General features: G+C 34.6%; 1 protein-coding gene across 2 annotated transcripts in view; it reads left to right on the top strand.

The window, feature by feature from the left end:
• IBTK (inhibitor of Bruton tyrosine kinase) overlaps positions 1-26,442 on the top strand; it is a 93,257-nt gene that overhangs the window by 45,442 nt on the left and 21,373 nt on the right. For both annotated transcript variants that reach the window (XM_061131854.1, XM_061131853.1), the window contains exons 17-25: positions 3,378-3,479; positions 5,935-6,052; positions 8,837-8,897; positions 15,355-15,476; positions 17,064-17,176; positions 19,074-19,222; positions 20,809-20,972; positions 22,061-22,153; positions 22,693-22,836. In XM_061131854.1, the coding sequence (XP_060987837.1) occupies positions 3,378-3,479; positions 5,935-6,052; positions 8,837-8,897; positions 15,355-15,476; positions 17,064-17,176; positions 19,074-19,222; positions 20,809-20,972; positions 22,061-22,153; positions 22,693-22,836 (1,066 nt within the window). The remainder of the gene's footprint in view (positions 1-3,377; positions 3,480-5,934; positions 6,053-8,836; positions 8,898-15,354; positions 15,477-17,063; positions 17,177-19,073; positions 19,223-20,808; positions 20,973-22,060; positions 22,154-22,692; positions 22,837-26,442) is intronic.

The following is a 26,442-nucleotide window of genomic DNA, read 5'->3' as shown; positions in this document are numbered from 1 at the left end:
CATGAGGTATTTGTCTTTCTGACTTATTTCATTAAGCATCGGAGAAGGCAGTGGCAACCCATTCCAGTACTCTTGCCTGGATGGAGGAGCCTGGTAGGCTGCAGTCCATGGGGTCGCTAAAAGTCGGACATGACTGAGCGACTTCACTTTCACTTTTCACTCATGCATTGGAGAAGGAAATGGCAACCCACTCCAGTGTTCTTGCCTGGAGAATCCCAGGGACGGGGGATCCTGGTGGGCTGCTGTCTGTGTGGTCACACAGAGTCGGACACGTCTGAAGCAACTTGGCGGCAACAGCAGCATTAAGCATAATATCTTCTAGGTTCATTATTGAAAATGACAGAATTTCATTCTTTTTTATGGCCAAGTAGTATTACACTGTATGTGACACACACACATATATGTATGTATACATACATGTAAACACCACATCTCCTTTATCCATTCATTGGGTGATGGTTTTTTGGGTTGTTCCCTTTCTTGGAAGGGATGACAGAGGATGAAATGGATGGATGGGCCTCACCAACTCAATGGACATGAGCTTGATCAAACTCTGGGAGATGGTGAAGTACAGGAAAGCCTGGTGTGCTGCAGCGCCTGGGGTTGCAAAGAGTCAGGCACGACTTAGTGACTGAACTACACCTATCTTGGCTGTCATTTACTGCTTAATTTTGCATTCAGATTTTCTTCACTCTTAGTTTTCTCCCCCTCTGATAATTATTTTTTTTTCCAGATTACCGCTGATTTTATTTTTTTTATATACCACTAAAGCATTTATTTGTTTAATTATTGGAATATACTTGATTTACAGTGTTGTGTTAGTTTGAATCAGTTATACATATACATGTATCCACCCTTTTTTAGATTCTTTTCCCATGTAGGCAATTACAGAGTATTGAGTAAAGTTCCCTGTATTAATAGGAGGTCCTTATTAGTTATCCATTTTATATATAATAGTGTGTATATGTCAATCCCTATCTTCCAGTTCCATTATTTCTTCAAATATTATGTTCTTTCTCATTTGCTTCTGTGAGTCCCCTATGTATCTTTTTATAGTATTCCATAAATCCCTTATACACAGTTTATTTTTTACTCATTATTTTTTTTTCTGTTCTTCATATTGGATTATCTCAGTTAACCTATAGTTTCTGTCTTTATTGATAGTCTTCATTTCTTCTGATGCTTTCTTTTAAATTTTTAGATGTGAGTTTTTTAAATTTGTTTTTGGACATATTTAAAATAATTGATTTAAACTCTTTGTAATAGTTCAGGATCTTGGCATTCTTAGGGACATTCTCTTGACTATTTTTTTTTTCTTTTCTTGCCTATAGGCCACACTTGACGTTTCTCTTTTCATCTTTCATAATTGCTGGATCTTAGTTCCCTGACCAGGGCTTGGCAGTGTAATCACACTAACCACTGAACCACCAGGGAATTCCCATAATGTAGCAACTCTTGAAATCAGATTCTCTTTCTTCTCCAGGGGTTATTTTTTCTGTTTATTTAGTGACTTTTTGAAGCTAATTCTGTCAGATTGATATTCTTTGTCATATGTGACCACTGAGGCCTCTGCTTGTTCAGCTAATAGAGTTTTCCTTAAATGTCTAAACCAGTAAATTTCCCAGCCTACGCCTAGGAGTTGTTCGTGTGTGTTGTGACGTGGCTTCAAGAGTTTGGGGCCTTCCTAAGTGTTTTCTGGGCATGTCCACAGTCCTCCACATTTGTATGGCCTTCTAGATTCACAGGAATATGTTAAAACTTTTCAAAGCCCCTTTTAGACACTTTATTAGTCAGCTTAGACTGCTACAACAAAATAACAGACTGAAATTTATTGTCACAGTTCTGGAGGCTAGAAGTCTCAGACCAAGGTCTGGCAGGATTCTCTTCCTGTCTCATACACAGGTTGTGTGTATAATTTTGTTATTATGTCCTTACTTGTTGTGTTGTGTAACAAGCCTCTTGTTATGTGCTTACTTGGCTTTTCCTCAGCGCTTGTGTGTGAGTGTGTATGGAGAAAGAGTGAGACAGCACACACACGTGGAACAGCTTTTTGGGGAAATATGGTTAGATCTCTGTCTCGTAGAAAGAGACTAATCTCGTCAGATCAGGGCCCTACCCTTATGACTGCACCATGTGAATTTTCAGGGGACACAAACATTCATTCTTGACAACATCTCCTCCCTGAGCTATTCTTTTTAAGTTTTTTTGACCTGCCTCTTGTTTGCTCTGCCCCTCATCATTGTCTTGGACAGCGTCAGTGTTAAACAATTGCTATTTGTTTTTAATAAGTACCCTTTTCTGCCGCTGTTCACACTGAGTAAGCTTTGAGTCAGGTCAAATAAACCCCTACTGGTGGGGTTTCCAGGAAACTGCCAGATAGGTTAAATAATAACAGTTATTTGATAATGTTGCCCCACAACTGTTCTGTCACCTCCAGTGTCTGTACCTGCTTATTTCAGCCCATGATTGCAGGAGTGATGGCTTTCAGGACTACTGTTGAGAATGGAGGAGAGTAGGATCTAAGGAGGAGGAGCCAGGGTGTCCCAAAGCTCACTGTTCTTAGCAAGATTCAGCCAGGTTTTTGGAGTCAGTGCTCCCTGATTATTGTGAGCCTTTGGCTAATTTCTAGAATTCTGAAAGAGTTGATTTTTGCTCATTTTTTGTAATAATTCTCATTGCTTTGGTAGAAGAGAAGAATTTTTGACGTAGTCCTTAGTCTCCCATTTATAGTGACTTCGCCTCTCATTTAATGTTTTTTCTACTTTAATTTTTTTCTTTTTAACCATTTTTTTCTTCCTATGGTGTTTTTTTTTTTTTTTTTCTATTTATATTACTATTCTGGCAGTGACTCGGGGGCATTTTTAAGGTCATAAATAGTACATTGGACCAAGGTTATGTTAAATTAAGGAACTTCTCTATAGTTTAAAAGTACTCTTAGATGACCAGTTTCATTTTAAATAAGCCTAAGAGCTTTATTCACCTCTGCCGTCCCTCGCTGTATGTGTGTGTTTAACATATACCTGTATATTATTTTTGATGAGAATTGACTTTCCCCCCTGTTAGTTTCTGTAACAATAATGGGAGATTTTAAATAAGGCAGGCATTCTAGCCCTTTAGACTAAAAGAGATCTACTCAAGTTGCCCACTTTATGGTTCTAATGTAAACAAGGGCATTTTGATGGTTTTGTGTTTTTTTTTTAAAACAGTTTTCTACCTATAGATAGAAATATTTTATCATACTTACAATTTCAACATTTAGAAACGAATCATCTTACCTCTCTTTTGTAGTGTTTTGTAGTATCTTAATTACTTGGACTTTTTTCCTGGGTGTAATGTTTACAAAATAGTATGAGTGACACTTTTTTTTTTTTTCCCAGAATCTCAAAATGTGGATTTTGTTTGTAGTGTTCTTGTGGTGGCTGATCAGCTTCTCATATCTCGACTGAAAGAAATTTGTGAAGTAGCATTAACTGAAAAACGTGAGTAATTTTGAATTAGAATCTTAGTGTTTTCTCAGGTTGATTCAGGATTTATGGTATTTTATTGACTTTATGGTGCAGTTTAAGTAAAATGCCTGTTTTTATATCATGAAAAATGTCAAGACAGTTAAAATTATTTCTTGTCATCATTTGTAAGCACATCCTTATTTCAGAGATGTTAATATGTGAATACATGTAAATCTTATAATTGAAATATGTTAATTTTTTTGAAATATCATAAAACTTGAATAATAAAGATGGCATGAAATTATTTTGCAATCTGAAGGATGAGAGTTTGAAAGTGGAAATTCTTTGCACTTGCCCTGGTCTGTAAGTCTACACTTAACTACCCTGTTATTTCCTGGAATTTCTTTTTTTTAAGCCACGTCGTACAGCTTACGGGATCTTATTTCCCCATCAGGGATGAACTTGTGTCCTTGGCTGTGCAAGTACAGAGTTCAAACCCGTGGACTGCCAGAGAATTATATTTGCTGGAATTTTTGTGTAACCATCCCATCAATGTATTTGATCAAAAGTATCTCTTTTTCTGAAGCTCTTACTTCTCTCTCTGCTTATTATTTCAGTTATTTGCAGGACTGTCATCCTAACACTGAACTTTGAAAGCCAAAGTTATTTCTTTATTATTTTGTGCCTTACATCCAAATTTCAGCTGTCAAAACTGATCAATCTCTTAACTGTGTCGATCACATTTCCCCCACCTTTTTTTTCCTCACTGTCACTATGCTAGTTGAGATCACTGTTACTCGTCCCTTCTGTGTAGTGTCATAGTAGTCTTTTAAGTCCTCTTTCTCTCTTCTGACTTCTCTTTCTTTAATCTTCCTATAGGAAGTGGTTAGTGTCTTCTCCTATTCATGTTTTTAATTGCTTCCTCTAAGATAATGGTTAAATTTCCTTAGCCTGATAACAAAAGTTTCTTGGCTTTCTAATCTTATCCTTGTTCTCCTTCTTTGCCTCTTAAGGAAGTGTGAAGAGATTTCCTGTTAGATTTTTCTGATTTGTACTTGCTAATAGTTTAACTTAGCTCAGGTATCTTATTTACTCACTTGAGTTCTGTGGAGTATCTTCTTCTTGGTTATCAAAGAGAGAGCAACAGCTATGATCTTAAAAACCAGAAAAAGGAAATACAGTTGTCCCTCAGTGTCACAGGGATTGACTCCAGGAGCCTCTGCAGACACCAAAATCTGTGGATGCTCAGGTCCCTTATGTAAAATAGTATAGTATTGATACAGTGAATACAGCTGGTTCTCTGTGTGTGGAACTTGCTGGCATGGAGGACCAGCTCTATATTAAAGGACACAACATGCAGCAGGTATAAAATATACAAATTGAGGATATTTTCAGTTGTTCGGTCAACTTTCCTGTTATCCTTTGGATATTCTTTCTTGGCTCCTACTGCACAGTTGCCCCTGTTAATGAATTTCTTGATCATCTTAGAATCTAGCAAGAAAAGGATTCAACAGAACCTTGGTGTCTGTTTATTGGGCAGTCCGTGAAACCAGCTGAACAACTCTTTATAAAGTTTTTATATGATTCATTTTTATTTCTGTGAAATAAATAGTTGAGACTTGGGGTCAGTCCAGAGTGAGGCAGAGATCATTATTGTCTGCATATAACTTTTGACTGAGTTACAAGAGAGAAAGAGAAGGAAATGGAGGAAGCCACGTGTAGAAAGTAGTTGTGTTTCTCTGTTGGCTGGGGCTCAGAGTAAATAAGAAAAGGGGATTTCAGAAGCCAAGTTACATGTTAGGTAAGCAGAATATTCTTGGACAGTCTCCAGTAAAACACACTTCGTATATACATTTACAAGGATTATAACAAAATCTAGCATCTTTTGTGCAGTATGCCAGATTGTGCACTGGCATGAATGATAATATAGTAATATTTAAATGTACTTATTTTCTAAATATATAGTTTGTGTTTATATATGTAAATATATTCACATAAAATCTGATAGTTGATTTAACATAAATATATTTTATAGAATGATTCCTTTACTTCCTCTTAGTCATAAGTATATATTTTTAGTTTTATAGAAGAGGAAATAACTATTCTGTGATATGTAAATGAAAAGGAGTGTTGTTTATCAGTGAAAGTTAAAAATACTCCAAAAAGTTTAGATGGAAGATTGTCAGTTCTTACGTGTTTACTTTTAGATGACACTGTAATGCACCTTTTCTATTTTCTTTTGCTTAAAATTTTGTGTGTGTTTATTTTTCCTCATAATGAATCATTTAAAATTACTTTGGCTTATCGGGTTGGAAAATAAATTCTATATTTGCCCTAGTATAACTTTTTTTTGGCAGGACAGTACTTTCAGTTTTCCTTCTTCTAAATGTTCAACCTGACAAGTTAAGAAATAAGTATGTTTCATTTGCTATAGTTAAAATATTTTAAGCCTTTCATCTTGTTTTATAGATCTTTTCTTCCTTTGTAGTTACCCTTAAGAATGCTGCTATGCTGCTGGAATTTGCAGCAATGTATAATGCTGAACAATTGAAACTCTCTTGTTTACAGTTTATTGGACTGAATATGGCAGCTTTACTTGAAGCAAGGTAGGTTGAGTATTATATACAGACTGTTGCAAAAGCAGTTATTTATATATAATAGCTATTATGTTAGTAATTTGAAAGTGAATAACAATCCTAACTTTGTAGAAACAGTGAAAATGTAAGACATTTAATCATTTCATCAGTATTTGGATGCTTAACATATGCCACCCATTGCTACAATACTACAGTGAACAAACGGACATTATCCTTCCCCTCAGTGTTACAGGAGCTTACATTCTGATTGGAAGGTTATGGGACAATATTATCACAAATATATTTGTATATGTATTCATATCTCTCTGCTTGTTTAGGCTAATTTGTAACTATGTAGTTGTTACCTGGCTTTTGGAAACTATCTGTAATACTAATTAAGCCAGCACTTAATTACTTCACATATATTTATGCATATAATTTGTTACTGGTTGATTTCTATTTTCTCTTTGTATTTATTCTCTTTTAAAATGTTCCCTATACTATGTATTGATTCTTTGGTCAAACTTAGTGTGCAGCAGATGGCCTGAAAAATTTAGTTGATCTGGTTTATTGCAAGCTGGTACATGTGTGCAAGCTTTGATGGTAATGGAATATTCATTATGAAAAATGACACAAGTTACAAGTTAAACATTATATCCTATGTTATAAGCTAATATTTCACGTTATATTGTTGTTTACCTGGATGAAAGGAATTTGATAAATGCTAATGATTTAGGAGTCATAGACATTTTAGAATTAGAAGAATCTTAGGAACTTTAATCCCATTCTTTTCAGCTATTTTAGCAGTGGAATTTTTTAATGAAATAAATTTACAGATTCATTTTTTAGTGTAAGGTCAAGATGTTATTACATTTATTCACTATAAAGTCAGTTATAAGAAGATGAGTCTTTTTGGTGAATACAGAAATTTCAGATTAGAGTTTTTGGTGTCAGTTGCATTTTTTAAGTCAGTATCCTGTATAATTCTGTATTTTGTTTTAATTGTAATAATAGGTAACACTTATTGCCATAAAAGTAGTCACTAATAATAACTAACAGTAGTAATATAATAATATTTACACAATAATAGTGATGATAATACTGCCATGTGCCAGGCAGCATTCTAGAGGTGTTGTATGGATTCTCATAATTTTTATGAAAACCTTATAAGGTAGATTTTTTTTATATCCTCATATGAGGATGAAAAAAACCCATGAAACTTTTTTTTGCAAATAATCAAGAAAAACCTTGATTCATATAATTAGAAGTGGTAACAGTTGTTTGATAACTAACCTTTCAAAGTCAGGATGATTTTTAATAAAACTAATTTCAAAACATGTTTGAAATAAAAGCTTTCTACTTTTTTATAAAGGTGAATCACTAAGAGATTCTTAATAATTGACATTTAGGGTCTATTTAGAAGAAATTCTTATGGCCGTTTAATCTTTGTTACTTGGTGCAAAATGCTTTCTAAATACAAATTAATAGTATGGGATGTTAGACAATGTCATTTAAAAATGCCTCTGGTATTTTAGTGTCGGAACAAAGGTTTCAGAACAAATTCATTTATTTTTGCTGACATTAGTAATTCTAATCATAGCAATTTTTTTTCATTATCGCCAAATTAAGCTCATTTAATATGTCAGATAAGAATCAACCACAGTGTGAAATGAACACCATATCTAAAATATGAAAAATAAAATATGATGTGGAAAATGATGTGTCACACTACTGTTTTTCATTTATTATGTTGTGACAAATTTGTCAGCTGAAGTATTAAGGGTGGCACATGTGCTGTGTTGAATAATTTTACATAAGTAGACTTGCATAAGTTTCATTAAAATAAAGATTTGTTTGTATAAATGTAAACATTTCTAGTAAAATATGTGTTTTTCAGAAGTGTAAATAAATATGCAAATAGATGTTAAGAAAGGAGAGCTGCATGTAAATTGATGTAGCATTACAAGTTAATTATCTTTAAATGCTAAAAAAAACGGTATGGTACAGATTTGAATATGCTTGTTGCACATTGTCGTTTAGTTGCTAAGTCATGTCTGACTCTTTGTGATCCCGTAGACTGTAGCCCACCAGGCTCCTCTGTCCGTGGGATTCTCTAGTTACGAATACTGGAGTGGGTTGCCATTTCCTTCTCCATGTTTCATATTAGTTGTAAAAAAGTTTGAAGTTTACTTTAGAATGAAAACTGATTTAAATTTTTACTGATGCCTCAAAGTATCAGTAAAATTCCTTGAAATCTCTTTGAATTCAGTTGAACTAGTCCAAATGTCATTTTATACATGAAGATCTTAAAACCTAGAGAGATGAAGTGAGTTGCTCAAGATAATGTAGATTAGAAACAGTGATAATTCTAGATAGAATTCAGGTACCTGATAGGCCATTGTTCTATCAATATAATACTCTTTTGTAGGATTATAATAAATTATGCTAACTATAATTAATTATATATTACATATGATTATATATTACATATAATTATATAATTATATAAATTATTAGTCTTTAAGGATTTTAATTTTTGGAAAATGAAACTTGAAAATTTATACTTTATTATGATAGAAAATATTTTTCTATTATTTGTAAGAGTTGCTTGAGTTTTATTCAGTATGTTTGTCTGTTTGCTGTATATTTGAAATATATAATCACACATACTTCCAAAAAGACTTTGTTGCTGCTGATATATTAAAAAAAAAAGTTACTTATTCAACTATATAAAATGTCTCTATATATTTGAAAATCTTACCAGGCATTAAATTACTTGAGTCTTAAGATAGAATTTTATAATTTATTTTTTAGATCTCTTGATGTTTTAAGTGATGGTGTTTTGAAGGACCTTTCTGTGTTTTACCGGAAAATGGTAAGGTTTATACAGTGTCAAGTAAAACAGTATATTTGGCCCAACTTCTCAGTAGAACAAATTCCTAATGAATTCTGATTCATTAGGATCTTTTAAAAATGAGGTCATGAGACTTAGGTACCCACTGTACAGGTAAACCTGATAATCAAAATTAAAGATGTCCAATGATAAAATTAATGTCTATTTAAATTCCTTTATAAATGGAATTTATGGAAAGCTTCAGGGTCTTGTTATTTTTCATTTAGCAAAGATCTGGAAATTATAAAAACATGGGCTTTTAGTGGTTTTATTTATTTTTATTGAGGTGATGTTGATTTATAATGCTGTATAAGTTTCATGTGGACGGCATTATATTTCTGTTTCTGTGTACCCTGCAGGTTGCTTCCAACCAAGAATTTAACTTCTGTCTGTCAGCATATGGTTGATCCCTTTTACCTGTTTCACCACTTGCTTTTCCCTTTCATAACCACACTGTGTTCTCTGTACAAAGGGAATTTTGGGGTTTAGTTTACTCATTTATTTTGTTTTCATTTATTAGTGTTTTATATTCCATCTATAAGTGAAATCATGCAGTATTTGTCTATCTCCATCTGACTTATTTCACTTAGCATAATACCCTCATGGTCTATGTTGTTGCAAATGGCAAGATTACATCTTTTTTCATGGTTGAGTAGTATCCCATTGTATGTATATGTATGTGTGTGTGTGTATATTTATATATGCAAATGCATATAACACAGGTTCTTTATCTGTTCATCCCTTGATGGGCACATACAGTGCTTCCCTATCTTGGCTATTGTAAATAATGTTGCAGTGAACATAGGGGAGTATGTATCTTTACGAATAAGTGTTTTTGTATTCTTTGGATGAATATCCAGAAGTGCAGTACCTGGCTATAATATGGTAGGCTGTTCTTAATTTTTTTAGGAATCTCCATCCTGTCTTCTCTAGTGACTATACCAATTTAAAATCTCACTAACAGTGTATGAGAGTTCCCTTTTCTCCACATCCTTGCCAACACATGATATTGTGTTGTCATTTTGACCCTAGCTCTCTGATAGGTGTACAGTGATATCTCAGTGTGGTCTTGATTTGCATTTTCCTAATAATTAATGATGCTGAACATCTTTCCATATGCTTGTTGGCCATCTATATGTCTTCTTTGGAAAAATATGTATTCAACTCCTGTCCATTTTTTGATCAGACAGTTTTTTTGTTGTTAAATATATCATTGAGTTCATATATATAAGTTGTTTTTTGATATATCATTTGCAAATCTCTCTTCCCATTTGATGATTTCTTTTGCTCTGTAGAAACTAGTTTGATGTAATCCGATTTATGTTTGTTTTTGTTTTCCTTGACTGAGAAAGTAAAAAGATACTGCAAGACTCATATCAAAGTGCATGCCACCTATGTTTTCTTTTTTAGGAGTGTTATGGTTTCAGGTCTTACACTAAAGCCTTTGATCCGCTGTGTGAATTAATTTTTGTCTGTGGTGTGATAGCGGTCTAGTTTAATTTGTTTTGCATGTGGCTGTCCAGTTTTCCTAGCACTACTGACTGGAGATTGTCCTTTCTCCATTGTATATTTGCTCCTTTGTTGTAAATTAGTTGTCCATATATGCAAGTGTTTATTTCTGAACTTTAATTCTGTTTGGAGATCGTTATATTTATTTTTCTGTCAATATCATGCTGTTTTGATTACTGTGGCTTTGTAATATAGTTTGAAATCAGGGTGTGTGATACCTCCAGCTTTGTTCTTTTTAATCAGTGTTGCTTTGACTATTCAGCATCTATTTTGGTTCCATATAAATTTTAGAATTTTTTGTGAAAAATGTTTTTGGGATTTTGATGGGGATTTCATTGAGTTGGACTGCTTTAGGTAATATGGTAATTTTTCCATTCCATGAGACTGGAATATCTTTCCGTTTATTTGTATTTTCTTGAATTTCTTCTGATAGTGTCTTAGAGTTTTCAATGTACAGATCTCTCACCTTCCTGTTTAAATCTTTTCTTAGGTGTTTTATTCTTTCGTTGTGATTGTAAATGTGATTGTTTCCTTAATTTCTCTTTTTGATAGCTTATTCTTAGTGTATAGAAATGCAACAGGGTTTTGTATGTTGATTTTGTATCCTTTGCTTTGCTGTATTCATTTGTTATTTCTAACAGATTTTTGGTGGAATGTGTAGTGTATCTATGTATGTGTAAAATCATGTCATCTGCAAATAGTGACAGTTTTACTTCTTTCTTTCCAATTTGGATGTCTTTTATTTCTTATTGCCTAATTGCTCTGGCCAGCACTTCTAATACTGTGTTGAATAAGAGTGGTGAGTCAGCATCCTTGTCTTATTCCTGATGTTAGAGGATAGCTTTTAATACTTTGCCATTGAGTATGTTAGTCGTGGATTTTTCATATATTATACCCACTTTATTGAGAATTTTTATCCTAAATGGGTGTTGAATTTTGTCAAATGCTTTTTCTGCATCTATTGAGAAGACCTCATGATTTTTATGCTTTATTTTGTTAATGTGGTATATATCACATTGATTTGAGGATGTTAACAATTCTTACATCCCTGGTATAAATCCCATTTGATCATGCTGTATAATTCTTTTGATGTATTATTCAATTCAGGTTGCTAATATTTTGAGAATTTTTGTATCTGTTCAGCAGAGATACGGGCATGTGATTTTCTTTCTCTGTGTTGTCTTTGGTTTTGGTATCGGGTGATACTGGCTTTATAAAAGGAGTTAGGAAGCAGTCCCTCCTTTTCAGTTCATTGAAAGAGTTTTAAGATAGGTATTAAATCTTTGAATATTTTGTAAAATTCACCTGTGAAGCAGTCTGGTCCTGGATCTATGCTTTTTAGGTGCGTTTTGATTACTGTCTCAATCTCTGTATTCATGATTCATCTATTCAGATTTTCTGTCTCTTCATGGTTCAGCCTTGGAATGTTTTATTATTCTAAGAATTTGTCCATTTCTTCTTGATTTTCCAATTTTTGTATTCTCTTATACTCTTATATTTCTTGGTATCATTTTTTTCTTTCATTTTTTATTTTATTTATCAGGCCTTCTCTTTTTTCTTTGTCTAGCTAATGATTTGTCAATTTTATTATCTTTCCAAAGAATCAGCTCTTACTTTATCTTTTCTACTGTCCTCTCTTCCTGTTTCCTTCCTTCTACTAGGTCTTTATTTCCTTTGGTCTTCATTTGTTCTTTTTCTAGTACCTCTAGGTATAAGTTTTTGTTTTTTTGAGGTAAGCCTTTATTGCTACAAACCCTTAGTACTGCTTTTGCTGTTTTCCATAGATTTTGGTATATCATATTTTCATTTGTCCTCTGGTAGGATTTTGTTTCTCCTTTGATTTCTTCAGTAACCCAGTTGTTCCGTAGCATGTTGTTTTTTACATATTTGTAGTTTTTCTATCATTCTTGTTCTTAATTCCTATTTTCTTATACCATTGTAATCAGAAAAGATATTTGATAGGATTTTGGGTTTCTTAAATCTGTTGAGACTTTTGTGTGTCCCAACATACAGCTTATCCTTGAGAAAGTTTCATGAGCATTTGAGAAGAATGTATATTCTGCTTCATTTGGATGGAATGTTCTGTTCAAATTTGATCTGTCAAATAGATCCAGTCTGATGTTTCAGTTAAGGCCACTGTTTCCTTGTAGACTTTCCTTCTAGATTGATCTATCTGTTGATGTATATGTGAAAATCGCTCAGACGTGTCTGGTTCTTTGTGACCCCATGGACTATACAGTCTGTGGAATTCTCCAGGCCAGAATACTGGAGTTGGTAGCCTTGCCCTTCTCCAGGGGATCTTCCAGGAAGACCAGGGATCGAACCTAGGTCTCCCACATTGCAGGCGGATTCTTTACCAGCTGAGCCACAGGGAAGCCCATCTCTTGATGTAAGTGGGTGGTAAATACTCCCTACAATTATTTTGTTGCTGTCATTTCTCTCCCTTTGGGTTGGTTAATAGTTGTTTTATATATTTTATAGTTCTTAGGTTAGGTACACATACATTAGTAACTTCAATGTCTTCTTGATGAGTTGTCCTCTTTATAACTGTATGCTGACCATTTTTTGTCTGTTACATTTTTCGGCTTGAAGTCTGTCTGGTGTGAGGATGGCTATACCTGCTTCTTTTTTGCTGCCATTTGCTTGGAGTATAGCAGCCCATCTCTTCACTCTGAGCTTGTGTTTCTCCTCACAGCTGAGGTGTGTCTGCAGGAGGTAGCATAGAGTTAGTCTTGTTTTTTGGTGCTTTCACCCAGTCTCTGTCTTCTGATTCACGAATTCAGTCCGTTGCATTTAGGGTGATTAGTTGGTCCTGACATTTTATGTTTTGTTTTTTGGTTGCTTGACATCTCCGTTGTTCCTTGTGTTTTTGTCATTTTGGTGTGGAGGTTTCTTTGGTCTTTTTCTCAGTGTTTTCTTTTTTCATGTTTCATATCTCTTCTCTGTAGGATAAAGTTTCGTGGTTGTCCTGAGCTTTGTAAAAAAACAGCTCATAGAAAAAATCTTTTTTCTGCTGGTTACCTTCCTTTACCTGTTCGGTTTTTCTCATCCTCTTTTATGTTTTTGTTTTCTCAAATTATCCCTTTTTATGTTGTGAGTTTGCTACCAAACAGGATGGCTTATAGTTCTTTTTCTTTTTTTCTCTGTTTAACCTTTATGCTCTACAGTTTCCTGGTTCTATTTATCATCTTGCTCAAAGTTTTATTTACTTTTGTCTCTATTAAAGTACTGCTTTCAACATGTCTTGTTACGCAGGTCTAATGTTGATGAACTCCCTCAGCTTGTTCGTTGGAGAAAGCCTTTATCTGTCATATTTAAATGATATCTTTCCCAGATAGAATATTCGTGGCTCACAGTTTTTAATCTTTTAATATGCTGAGAGTGTCATTTCACTCCCTCCTGGCCTGTAGAGTTTCTGCTGAGACATCTGTTGATAGCCTAGTGGAGGTTTCTTTAGAGGCCACTGTCCTTTTTACACTGCCTGCCTTTAAAAATCTTTGCTATTGACTCTTAGCAATCTTATTATTTATTACTTGTCTTGGAGAAGGTCATTTTGTATGAGGTAATTTCATGTACTTGTATATCCAGTTCCTTCCCCAGATTTGGGACTTTCTCAGCTGTTATTTCTTTAAATAAACGCTCTACTGCCTTCTCCCTCTCTTCTCCTTTTGGGTTACTGATTACCTTAGTGTCATCCTTCCTAAAAGAGATAGGTCTTGAGGAATTTCCTCATTTTTTAATATTTTGTTCCTTCTTTTTCTATACTTGTATCATTTCAAGATTTCTATCTTTGAGCTTGCTAATTCTTCCATATATTAAGTCTATTTCTATTTCTAATGCATTCTTTATGTCATTTGTTAGATTCCTCAGTTCCAGTGTTTGTTTGGTTCTTTTTTTTAGAGTTTCTATCTCTTTGGTAAAGGATTTCTTCTGTTCATTAATTTTATTCCTGAGCTCATTAAACCACCTTTCTGACTTTTCTTGTAGCTCCTTGAGTTAACAGCTGTTTTGAATTATCTTTCAGTTATGTTGAAACACTCTGTGATTCAGTTTGGTTTCTGGAGAATTATTTTCTTTTTTGTGATACAGTGTTGTTGTGGTTGTACACGGTGCTTGATGAGTTATTCCTCTGCAGGTGCATTTGAAGTTGATGGTAGGTTGGAAGTTGGAGTCCTTACTCTTGTTTCCCAGTAGGTGGCGTTATAACACAAGGTTTTGGTTTCTTCCCCGAGTTGTGTCCGATTGTATTTTCTAGTTGGCACTTTCCGGCTTCCACTGGCTCAGTGAGAAGTGTGTCAGTGCCTTGCCTGTTCCTCCTGTGCCTCCCTGATCCTTACTGCCTTTCTTCTGCCAGAGCTGCAGTCATCATTGGGATGTGGGGCCCTTCCCCAGCGTCTGGGATTCTTTGAGTGACGGTCTCCTCTGCATGGGGGGAGGAGGAGCGTGAGCGTGGTAGGAGCAGTTTCACAGGTGTCTCTACTGTGTCCGGTGTCGTGTGAGGTTTCTGGGCTCCGCCACTGTTGGGGGGCGGGGTAGAGGGCTGGGGTCCAGGGCCCACTGCCACTGCTACCCAGCGGCCTGGGGTTGTGAGCACCACCACTCCTTTCAGGAGGCAGAGACGTGTGTACCGCCTTGCCTGCTGCTTCTCCGTCCTCTGAAGCTGTGGACTCAGCTGCCATGGTGAGAGGCCCAGGATTGCAGGCACAGACTCCACTCTTAGTGGTTCTGCCTCCTTCCTCTGTGTGTTCCAGCCTGCACCTTTAGACGTGCAGATGTGTGGAAATCTCTGGTGTCCTAGTGTTGGACAGAGTTTTGAGCTCTGGCTGTTTTACTGGTTGTAGATTGAAGGGGTGAGAGAAAGGTAGGTGATGTAATTCCTCTACACATTTAGTAGAATTTATAAGAAAAAGTAACATCTTTTTTCTTATAGATTCCAGCAATGGAGAGAAGAGTCATTACACCATATCAAGATGGACCAGATATTAGCTATTTGGATGTAGAAGATGGAGATATCTTTTTGAAAGAAGAAGTAAATATGGAACAGAATTACTCGTAAGCTTTAGATTTGGGTTTTTTTTTTTTTCCATTTCTTTTCTCCTTCCCCCATTCCCAATCTTGGACACTGTTGGCACTTTTGTACTGCCACTGAAAGAAAATGTGAAAACGTAGAAAATAGGTATTTATGTCCATTCTTAGCCTTGATATGACTGCGTAATTAATATTTGCAGATATAACAAAATTAAGCATAAGCATAAAAGGAATATAGCTTTCCAGTTTAATATGTTGGGTTGAATAAGTACAGTTATCTTAGTACCTTTCCAAACCCTGCAGAGAGCACAGTAAAGAAATGAAAAAGGCATGTTGTGCTAGAGTAGAGAGAACAGGAAAGGAGTGAATGTCAGTCAGGAGATGTTAATGTTTTGGAAGTTAGAAAGTGGTTGTTGAGCAATAGTGACTTAGAACAGAAAAGACAAAACAGAATTCTTGACAGGCTTAAGAATTAGAGGTACTAGGTTTATGGAGACTAGTGTACTTGGTTGGATTTCAAAAAGAGCACTGTTTGAGAATTTTTCTAAAAGCATTGATCTATTCCTGAACCAAGTAAGTGCCTCACCTCCATCTTGATAGAAGAGAAAAGGTGTGCCTTCTGGGGAGGGTGAACCAAGGGGATTCATCAGCCATTCCTCTGGATCCCCCAGTATATTAGACAACCCTATGAGTTCAAGAGATACGACCTATAATGCCTGGCATTTGGGAGTCCTCTGATAAAATATCCCAGGTTCTACATAATCTCCCTGTTGACTGTTTGACAAGTCAGGTTTAGAATTTCCAGCCTGTGTTTTAGGCTAGTTTACCAGCTGGTTATAGAATTACTTTCCCTTTACTTGGTAAATGACCTGTTAAAATTTTGGTATGTTCAAGTAATTTACTACATATGAGTGTATATATATGTAAGTGTATAATAATCAATTATGTTGCTCTCTGAAAAGTTCCTCTTGGTTCCAGGAATTTTTTTTAACCTCTTTTCTGGAGTTTGAATGGTACCTGTTGGGCTACTTGATATTTATAAATGTCTGACTTGGATGTATGATGTGTTACCACATTAAAAGTGATCATAAAATTAACACTGACTTAAGTATATTATCCTTTACAAAATAATAGTATTCATAGCTGACCTGTGTTAACTGGGGATAAATTATGTAATGAGATTTATTATTTTTAGATGAGATAAGATACTTGTAGTCCTCATAGATAGTGTTATTTTCCCATTCCTGGTTAATAATGCTTACAGCACCCCATGAAATGCTTTAAAAATTATCACCAAATATTTCTAGTTCCAGATCATAGATTATAATAGTTTGTATGTGAACATGTACAGTATTTTACTTCTCAAAGTATTTTCATATATACCACCTTGTTTCTGACTTTCACAGAAATACTAGTTACCGTGTGATAGTATCACATTGAAGTTTAGTGGAACTCTGGGCCACTTAGATAAATGGGACTCTAGAGCATGTGTATTCTTCTGTGTTTTCTGTTTGATCAAAATGCTGTATTCCATTGCTCAAAATTTCATTGTTCTGTTTTACCTCTAATTTAACTTTTTTAAAATGACTTTTATGTTTGCTTTTTTCCTAGGGAAAGTATGTTCAAGAAGACAAAAACAAAAGCGAAAAAGAAGCCACGTAAACGGTCAGATAGTTCTGGAGGTTATAATCTTTCAGATATTATTCAGAGTCCGCCATCTGCAGGTTAGTGGAACCTGTTTGAGGGTGTATTTTCTGATGTAATCTTTCACGACTCTATTCCTTATCTAATTCACTTAACATGTGTTGAATACCAGTACATGCCATTTGCTGGGTCTACAGAACCAGATAATCCTTGTCTTAGGGAGGCCACAGAAAATGGTGTGTGTTGTGGTTAAGTCCTCTGATACCTGCTCTGTGAGAACAAGAGAGGCACCCAAAGCAGCCTGAGGTCTGTTAGAGGACAGCGATAGCTGGGCTGGCTCTTGCAGAGTTAAGAGGTTAGTTAAGAAGAGGAGGCAGGTTGACGTGGTAAGAGAACAGGGCAGTGTTTCAAGCCTAGAGACAGTAGAAAGATTGCACATATCTTATGCACACAGTTCCGCTTGGCTCGGCCATATCAGATCTCTGCCGATAGGAGATGGGTGGGAGAGGGTCAGACTTTGGAAGACATTAATTCATAATACTGTCTAGTGTTACAGTCTACACTCAAATTTCCCTACTTGTCCAAAAATGTTTTTATAGCCTTTTTTGTTTTAATGTAAAAGAAAATCTCATGTCTTACTAAGATTGACATTGCCTTTGCTTATTAATGTTTTTTTAGTGTTTTTACACTAGAGTAGCACCCCCTCACAACGTTTTGTTCTGTTTTCAGAAGTTAAGGCCAGTGGCAGTATAGACTACCCTATATTGTAGAGTCATCTGATTAGATCCAAATTAAACTACCTAAATTTTAAGTTTCTTTAGATAAAAATTTGAAGTGTAAACAAATAATGACTGTACAATATGGCTTCAAGGAATAGTAGGTGTATCTATAGCAGTAAGACACACTGGTGCGATTTCTATCCACAGTATTTTCTTTCATAGTCAATCAGCTTTATACAAACAACTTAAGCACAAGTGAAGTATTTGACATGTTTGATAAATAATGTGAAGAATAACTGCTTTAGGTAATATAAAAGATATTTAAAAAGATAGCTAATATAAAGGTCTTTCTCATTTACTACATATCTTGATTCCTATTTTAGGACCTTTACAAGTTTAAAATTCTGTGATTTTTCATTCTCTGTGTTACATGAATTACCTCACATCCTTAGAAGGAAGCATAGGTACATTGATGGGAAGGTATTTAAATGGATAGACAATCATGGAACTAGTGATTTTCTAAATACCTAAAAGGTTTATGGAAAAAGCAGACATTTGGTTTGTTTTAAATGATGTTATTGTTAGCACATGTGTTAGAGTCATAGCATTTCAGAGTTGGAAGAGACATTAGTAGTGAACTAATTTATGCCCCTTCCTTTAAACTTGAAGCAAGGTCAGAAAACTTTTACGTGATTTCAGGTAGTAACAGACAGAATTAGAATTTATTTTCTTGATTTCCCTTTGGTATTCTTCCTGCTATACTACTCTTTCTGTGGCCAAAGCAAATAATGATTGAAAGGTTAAATTTAATAGGGGCCAAAAAAAAAAAAAAAAAAGACCTATTCTTGAAGAAACTTTGAGTATGAGGCTAATTAATTTCATCAAGGATGGTTGTGTGACAGCTTAATTTTTGTGTTGATCCTTAAAGTTAGAAGACATTATTTATTAGATTAATTTATAATTGACTTTTGGGAACATTCCACTAGTAAATAGACTCTTTTTTATAGAAAGAGTAGAGTTTACTTATTTTTGCCTTCCTTTTTTATCTTTATGGGGGAAAATATTCTGAGTCACTTCTTACATTAGATACCAAATAACAGTCTTCCTCATAGTTGATATGTAGTTGAAATGAATAAAACTTGTTTTAAAACCTCCATTTCAATTTTTTTACTTCATTAAATTATTTGGTTCTTTAAATGTAATTCATATATGTTTAATGTATATGTGTTTAAATGTTTTAAAACTTTTTATCTTTTAGGATTGTTAAAGTCTGGTAAGACCAATTCTGTGGAGTCTCTTCCAGAATTGTTGACATCGGACTCTGAAGGAAGCTATGCAGGAGTGGGTAGTCCTAGAGATTTACAGTCTCCTGACTTTACAACAGGATTTCATTCAGATAAGTCTGAGGTTTGTCTTTGTTTTTTAATGCACTATTTTCTTTAAATTCTAGTCTAGAGACGGTTTAGTCTTTCACTGTTTTTACTCTAAAGTGAAAGTTGCTCAGTTGTGTCTAACTCTGCGACCCCATGGACTATACAGTGGAATTCTGCAGGCCAGAATACTGGAGTGGGTAACTTTTCCCTTCTCCAGCGGCTCTTCCTGACTAGGAATTGAACTGGTGTCTCCTGCATTGCCAGCAGATTCTTTACCAGCTGAGCTACTAAGAACCCAGCATTTTTTTACTGGGCTTTTTTACAAGTGTTTTACTCTAAAACACTCCTCTAACTGGTTTATTAAAAAATATATATATATAAAACTAGTGACATAATACATGTAGTATTCATTTTCTCAAATTTGCCTAATGTTTCTACTCTTAAAGATTTTAATGGCACTGTTGAGCTGTTTATGATGTTATATTTCTAATCTTTCTACATTAAATATAATATTGATATAAAGTATAGCAATACTGTATAGGCAGTTGAAATAGATGTGTATGTGTAGTTGCTCAGTCGTGTCTGACTCTTTGCAACCCCATGGACTGCAGCCTACCAGGCTCCTTTGTTCATGGAATTTTCCAGGCAAGAATACTGGAGTGGATTGCCATTTCCTACTCCAGAGATCTTCCTGAAGCAGGAATGGAACCCATGTCTCTTGTGTCTCCTGCATTGGAGACAAGATTCCTTACCAGTGGCACCACCTGTATATTCATGGCTGGATTACTTGAAATTTATTTTTTGGAATGTCAGTTAACACCAGCTAAAAATCAAGGAAAATGATTTTGAAAATGAGCTGAATCGCAAAATCTGTTTAATATCTTTCCTTCATGGTAATAATTAGAACAATGCAATCTGAAATGGAGTTCTTCTCCTAGTCTAGCATAATTGACACCAAGCTGCTGAATTCCTAGTCTGGTGAACTCTGGGGAGGCCATATTTTAGACATCTCTTAACATTTTATTCCATAGTTGTTAATCTACAGGGAATGAAAACATCTAACTTACCAGATATAATCTTTTTCTAACCTCTCTGCATTCACAAAACATATCAGAATATCTAGAAATTTGTGAGACCTCAGAAAATGTACCCTTTATTAAGAGTCTCAGGCCTCAAGGACTGATACAAAACAAAATTTTATTAAAATTTTTTATGTAGAGTAGAAGTTTGGGGGCAATTCATATTACACTAAGGTTGGCCTGGAAGACATTTGAGGTTTAAAGGAAGGTTGAAGTGCCTTTCTAGCAGAGTAGAAGAATCTATCCTTGCAGTGGAAATAACTATTTCGGTAACTTCCTTGACCTTTTTTAATAGCAATAGTTGTAGCATCCCTTCTGAAGTGACAATATTATTTGGCTTTCATTTTATTCAGAGTCCTTTAAGTATATTCAGAGTGAATTGTGTGACATTTAAAAGTGCTAGATGATTATTGTCATAAAATTTTACTCTTTAATACAGTTTAACCAGTATCTACTGAGTACCAACTGTGTGTAAACTGCTGTGCTAGGGGTGCCTATTACTACTCAACTAAAAAAAAATTTTTTTTTTTTTTACCTCCAGGGGAAAATTAAATCATATATTAATGGTACACCTCCTATATACTTTAGAGAAGATTTAAAACCATGGGAAAAATCACCAGTACTTAAAATAACTGCTCCACAGCCCATTCCCAGTAACAGAATTGATACTACAAGCTCTTCCAGTTGGGTTTCTGGCTCTTTCAGGTAGGATTTCTATTTTGTTCTGTACTATACTTGTTAGTTGGCAAAAATATCATTCATTCTTAGTCAAAGGAAAATTTTTAATGGAGCACATTTAAAACCATTAATATAAATTTCTAACATAGAGGAAATGATCTAACTGCATACAAATTACCAGCTAAAGTGCATACAAATTACTAACCAGCTAAAATAGGCTCTTTTTTCCAGACAAAATGTAGTTACCTTGGTAGTGTCATTAGTGAATACTAGTAAATTCTCTGTAACAAACACATACATGCACGCAGTGACTTGATATCACCATTTTTTTTTTTTTTAACGAATAGTGTATATTAGTAAAAACACCCACTCAGGAAGACCATTTTGTCTCTTAATAGGCTTCCTTTATCTTTTCTTTAGCACATTAAAGGGTATTTAAGATCTCATAAAATGTGTTGTTGTTCACAGTTATTGTCAGAAGATATTCATTTAGTTATACTGTTATACTGTAGTTTTACCTTACCTATATATTCTGTCCATTATTTTATTTAGAAAATCCAGTTTTTAAAGCTGAAGGAGTAAATATAATTAAAATACAATATTTTTTTCAAAATGCTTATTGAGGTTGTTCTTCATCTTTTATTACCTAGTATGGTTTATTATAGGCTAAAACTGTTAATTGCCTTACTAGTTATCATTTGGACCATTTGTGTAAATATTTTGAAATATGCTCTATTGCACAGTTGGAATAAAGATTATGATGTCCTGGTATATGATGGTTCATGATCTAAAGATAGTCAGAAAGTAGTTTCAAAATTTTTTGCCTAAGTAAACATACTTGTGGGAACACTTGGAAGCATCTTCTATTCATTAATGTTAGACTGCTTTATTAAACATGTATCACTTAACATTTGACCTTAGATACATTTTAATTATTATTTATGTATGTATATATAAAAGAAGCTTTCATTTATCCTTTTTGAAGTTGACCACAGCTGACAAAATGGACCTAAATTTTCCTCTCATTAATGATGTTATATATAACTTACAGTTTCAGTAATATTTGGGTAGAAAGTAATGAATGGGTTGTAAAGTAGCTTTTATATGTCTTTTAGTCCTGTCAGCCCTCCTGTCGTGGATCTCAGAACCATCATGCAAATTGAAGAAAGTAGACAAAAATGTGGAACTACACCAAAGACAAATTTGGGGTTGGTTACAAAATCATAAAAAGGAAAGAACATGTTGTATTATAGTTTTGCCCTAAGGAATTAGAAAGACCTACTGGACCTTTCCTATTATTTTTCTGCATTTGATGTTAAAGTTAGTTCTAAGCTCTTTTCTATTGATAGGTAATTTAGCCTCCATAACATTATTTCTTAAGTACATGCTAAAGACTGAGTTGGGTTGATAGTCCAGCTCTTGTGGAATACAATATTATATGCCAGAAATTGGCCTCTAAAATAATCCTTATAGGCTATTTCTGATACAAGTGTGATGAATGCTATTATAAAGGCTCATTGTAGCTATTACTTTATCCTTGGTAGTATAAACTGATTATATATATATATATATGGTCACTGCTGAAACTTGTGGTCATTTTGATCTAGTAATAGTAAAATTTCATCAAATAAACACAAAGCAATATAATTACCTGTAATCTTAAGCAGAAATTTCTAGCAAAATTATTTCTTATGGAATTAAACTTTCTCAGAAGCAGTAAAACTGATTGGTTTAATTTAATTTCTAGAAAAATGATTTCTCATGGAGTTAAACTTTCTCAGAAGCAACGAAAAATGATTGCAATGACTACCAAAGATAATAATTCAGGAATGAATAACATGGAAACAGCTTTAAGTGCTCCTTCAAAAAGCCCCAAGCCAGCGAATGCATGGTATGCTCTAATTTTTATTAAAATAAGCTTTGTACATTAGCTTTTAAGGTGATTCTTGGTTTTGGTTTTTTTTTTCCTCTTGTTTTTTCAAATATTTTGTTCCCCCTTAGCTTTTATGTTATGAATCAGACCTTGGGAAATGCTTTAGTTTTTTGTTTGTTTTGACAAGTATATCATGATTCTCAAATTTTTTCATATGTGTAGATAAAATTTCTTCTTGGTATTTTAATTAATGTTTATTGCTAAAGTAGTTTGAGAGCATTATTTTTTCATTTTTTTTAATAAAAATAATATATATCATGGAGAAGTTTGATAAAAGTAAATCTCTTTTAGCACCCTAATTTCTTTGCACATTCCCTGTAAGTATCATGAATATCTCTGTTACCATAGCTTGTAATTGTCACTTTTAAGCAGGACTGTTTACTTAACAATATGTTATATAGTTTTCTCCATTAGAATTTAACCATAAATGCAGCATTAGCAGGAATCATTTCCAAAGAGTTCACATGGCAATTTTGAGATATGTTAAATAGTTGTACTTCCTGCTTCCCTTCCATCCTCCTTTTTTGGTAACTAATATCATAATAGACTTTGTAAAAAGTTTTTATTTATTTTTGGCTGCACTGGGTCCTCATTGGTCTGCATGGGCTTTCTCTGGTTGTGGCATGTGGGCTCAGTAGTTGTGGCGTGCAGACTGTAGGGTATGCAGGCTTCAGTAGTTGTGGCACTTAGGCCCAGATGCTCTGTGGCATGTGGAATCTTCCTGGACCAGGGATTGAATCTGTGTCCCCTGCATTGGTAGGCATATCCCCAGCCTCCATACCACCAGGCAAGTCCACTAATAGAATATATGGAAACCAATTTTAGAGGAAAAATACATGGATATATGAAGGGCAGGAAAAAACCCTATTGCTGTCACAAGCATAGAAGAGGGTACTGGAGATTACCCTTGATTGCGGGGGGGGGGGGGCAGGCATGGGGAGATCCTTTCATTGCTTCTAATGCCACTTTTTTTCTATTTGTAAGAAGGAATATTTTTTTCCCAATTAAAATGCAAATTATTTTGAAGAGAGTATCAACTCATTTTATTTTGATTGCTATCAGGAAGACTAAATGTCAGAACCACTAGTAAATCTAAAACTTGATCACAGAAAAAAAAAAAAAAGATGAGAAAACCCAATTTAAAAAGAAAAGAGTAAAACTTGAGGGAATGGGTTTAGTAGAATGTTTCAATTCATTGGTATTTGTTGTGTAGCTTCTACATGCAAGGCATGTTCTAGTTTCTGATAAGGCAATATACAAAAGTAATTTGATCACTGCCTCTGTTAGGTTTATGGAGTAGCTATTAAAATAGAGTTAATGTTTTTCCTGAACAAAAGCATGGAAAAGACCAAAAAAAAAAAAAAAATTCTTAAATTAGTTCTCAAGATACTAAATATATTGTGATTTGAGCCAGTTAACTAAGCACATGAGGAAGCTTTCTGCTGTCATGTCAGTCGTGTCCGACTGTGCGACCCCATGGACCGAAGCCCACCGGGCTCCTCTGTCCATGGGATTCTCCAGGCAAGAATACTGGAATGGGTTGCCATTCCGTTTCCAGGGGATCTTCCCGACCCAGGGATCAAACCTGTGTCTCCTATGTTTCCTGCATTGGCAGGCAGATTCTTTACAACTAGTGCCACCTGGGAAGCCTGCGGAGAAGCTTTGGGCTGAGTAAATACAATTTCAGCCATGCCATCAACCAGTTTCCTTATTTAAAAACAAAAAGTAAATGAGCAAAAGAAGGAACAAAACAATGATTACTCAAGTTGGGAAATCCAACTAATAGACTTAATCCAACTCTTGGTTTCAAATCTATTTCAAACACTGGAGTTCATTCCAGCCCCAATAAAAAAAATCTTTTGACTGGTTAAGATTCACAACAGAACCATCGTATGATTCTGGTTCCTTTTTTATGCCTTTATTTTTCCCGGGAATAACTAATTCCCTTACTGGGAAACATCCCAGCTAACTTATGACTTTTGTTTTTTATTGGAACTATTTTCATTTAGAACTCTGAGTTCTCTAGCTTGAACTAGGCCTTTTTCAGGCACGCTTAATACTGTGATCTTGAGGTTTCTCTTAATTGTCATCCTGGGGATTTCCTTTGCTTCCCTCCAGTGTTCAATCCCCAGTTTCCTAGAGGCTGTGTTTTTTGCTTTCTTGGTGTATTCTTTGATTTGAGGTAGCACACTCCACATCAAAACCAGTAGTTTTCTGATGAAGAATGTACAGGACGCACATTTTTGGAGCTCTTATAACTTTGAAAATGTTTTTATTCTCGCCACCCTTGACTGACAGATGGGAACAGAATTCTGAGTTGGAAATCATTTGTAGAGTTCCTTTTTCTTATTTCTACTGGGAAGTCTAATGCCATTCCAACTCCTAACTCTTCACATGTTACCAGTTCCTCCTCCCCCCTTTTTCTCTCTAGTGTTCTTAAATTTCATAGTGAAGTGCCTTGATGTGGGTTCTTTTCTGATATGTTATACTGGCTACTTGGTGGGCTCTCTTATTAATTGTGAAAAGCATGTCTAGGAACATCCAAGTCTAGGAACAGCTTGTATACTATTTGATACTTTCTTCCTTACTATTTTCTCTAGAAATCATATTAGAAAAAAAAGGAATAGATTTGTTTTTCTGAGGATATCTCTTGTAAATGTTGGTCTAAATAAAGTTGGTAGAATTTAAAGTTTGCTCAGCTTTGAAAAAAGTAGAAAATTAATAAGAAATTAGCATTTTAATTTGATTTGATTTACAGATTGTATGTATGGAATATATTCATTGCTATAGTGATTTTTTCAATTACTTCTCAAAGGGACATGTTCATCTCCTGATAAATCATCTAATGTGATTTTTCTTAACTATTAAAGGATGTTTTTATTCTGTTTTTATCTTAATAACGGGCTTCCCTGGTGATTCAGCAGTAAAGAATCCACCTCCAGTATAGGAGGTGTGGTTTTGACCCCTGGGTTGGGAAAATCCCCTGGAGAAGGAAACTGTAACCCACTCCAGTATTCTTGCCTGGGAAATCCCAAGAACAGAGGAGCTTTGTGGGCTACATACAGTCCATGGGTTTGTAAAAGAGTCAGATACAACTTAGCAACTAAACATCAACTTCTTAATAAGGTTAATGTGCAATTCTTTAGCAAATCACAAATTAGCCCTTTAAGTCTACTTCTGGTTGTGATAGGGAATTTACTTAGTTTGTTCACCCATTCCTTCACTTAGTCTGTATGATGACTTCTAGTATGTAACAGTACTCCTGCTGCATGCAGTTAGGTGTGACAGTGTTAAATAGGAGAAATAACTGGTTTTTGCATTACAATGAAATTCTAACCAGTTGACTTTTAAATCTGTTGTGAAAATACCAAGTGTATATGGGAGTTGATCACTTTTCATTATCCTTTATTTTACTTGGAGAAATAAAACTGCGTTTCTCACCAGCCATCTTGAGTGGAAGAATGCATGATCTTTGTGGCCTGGCTGTATGAATGTAACTTCTTCCAAATTCCATTTTGAGCTAACCTATAAACTAAGTTCAGTTCTTTAATTTTTTAGCTAGAA

The sequence above is a fragment of the Dama dama genome, chromosome 28 (assembly GCF_033118175.1).
Source record: "Dama dama isolate Ldn47 chromosome 28, ASM3311817v1, whole genome shotgun sequence".
NCBI lineage: Eukaryota > Metazoa > Chordata > Mammalia > Artiodactyla > Cervidae > Dama > Dama dama.
The sequence above is the reverse complement of the archived record's forward strand: the minus strand, read 5'-3'. Positions and strand labels throughout refer to the sequence as shown.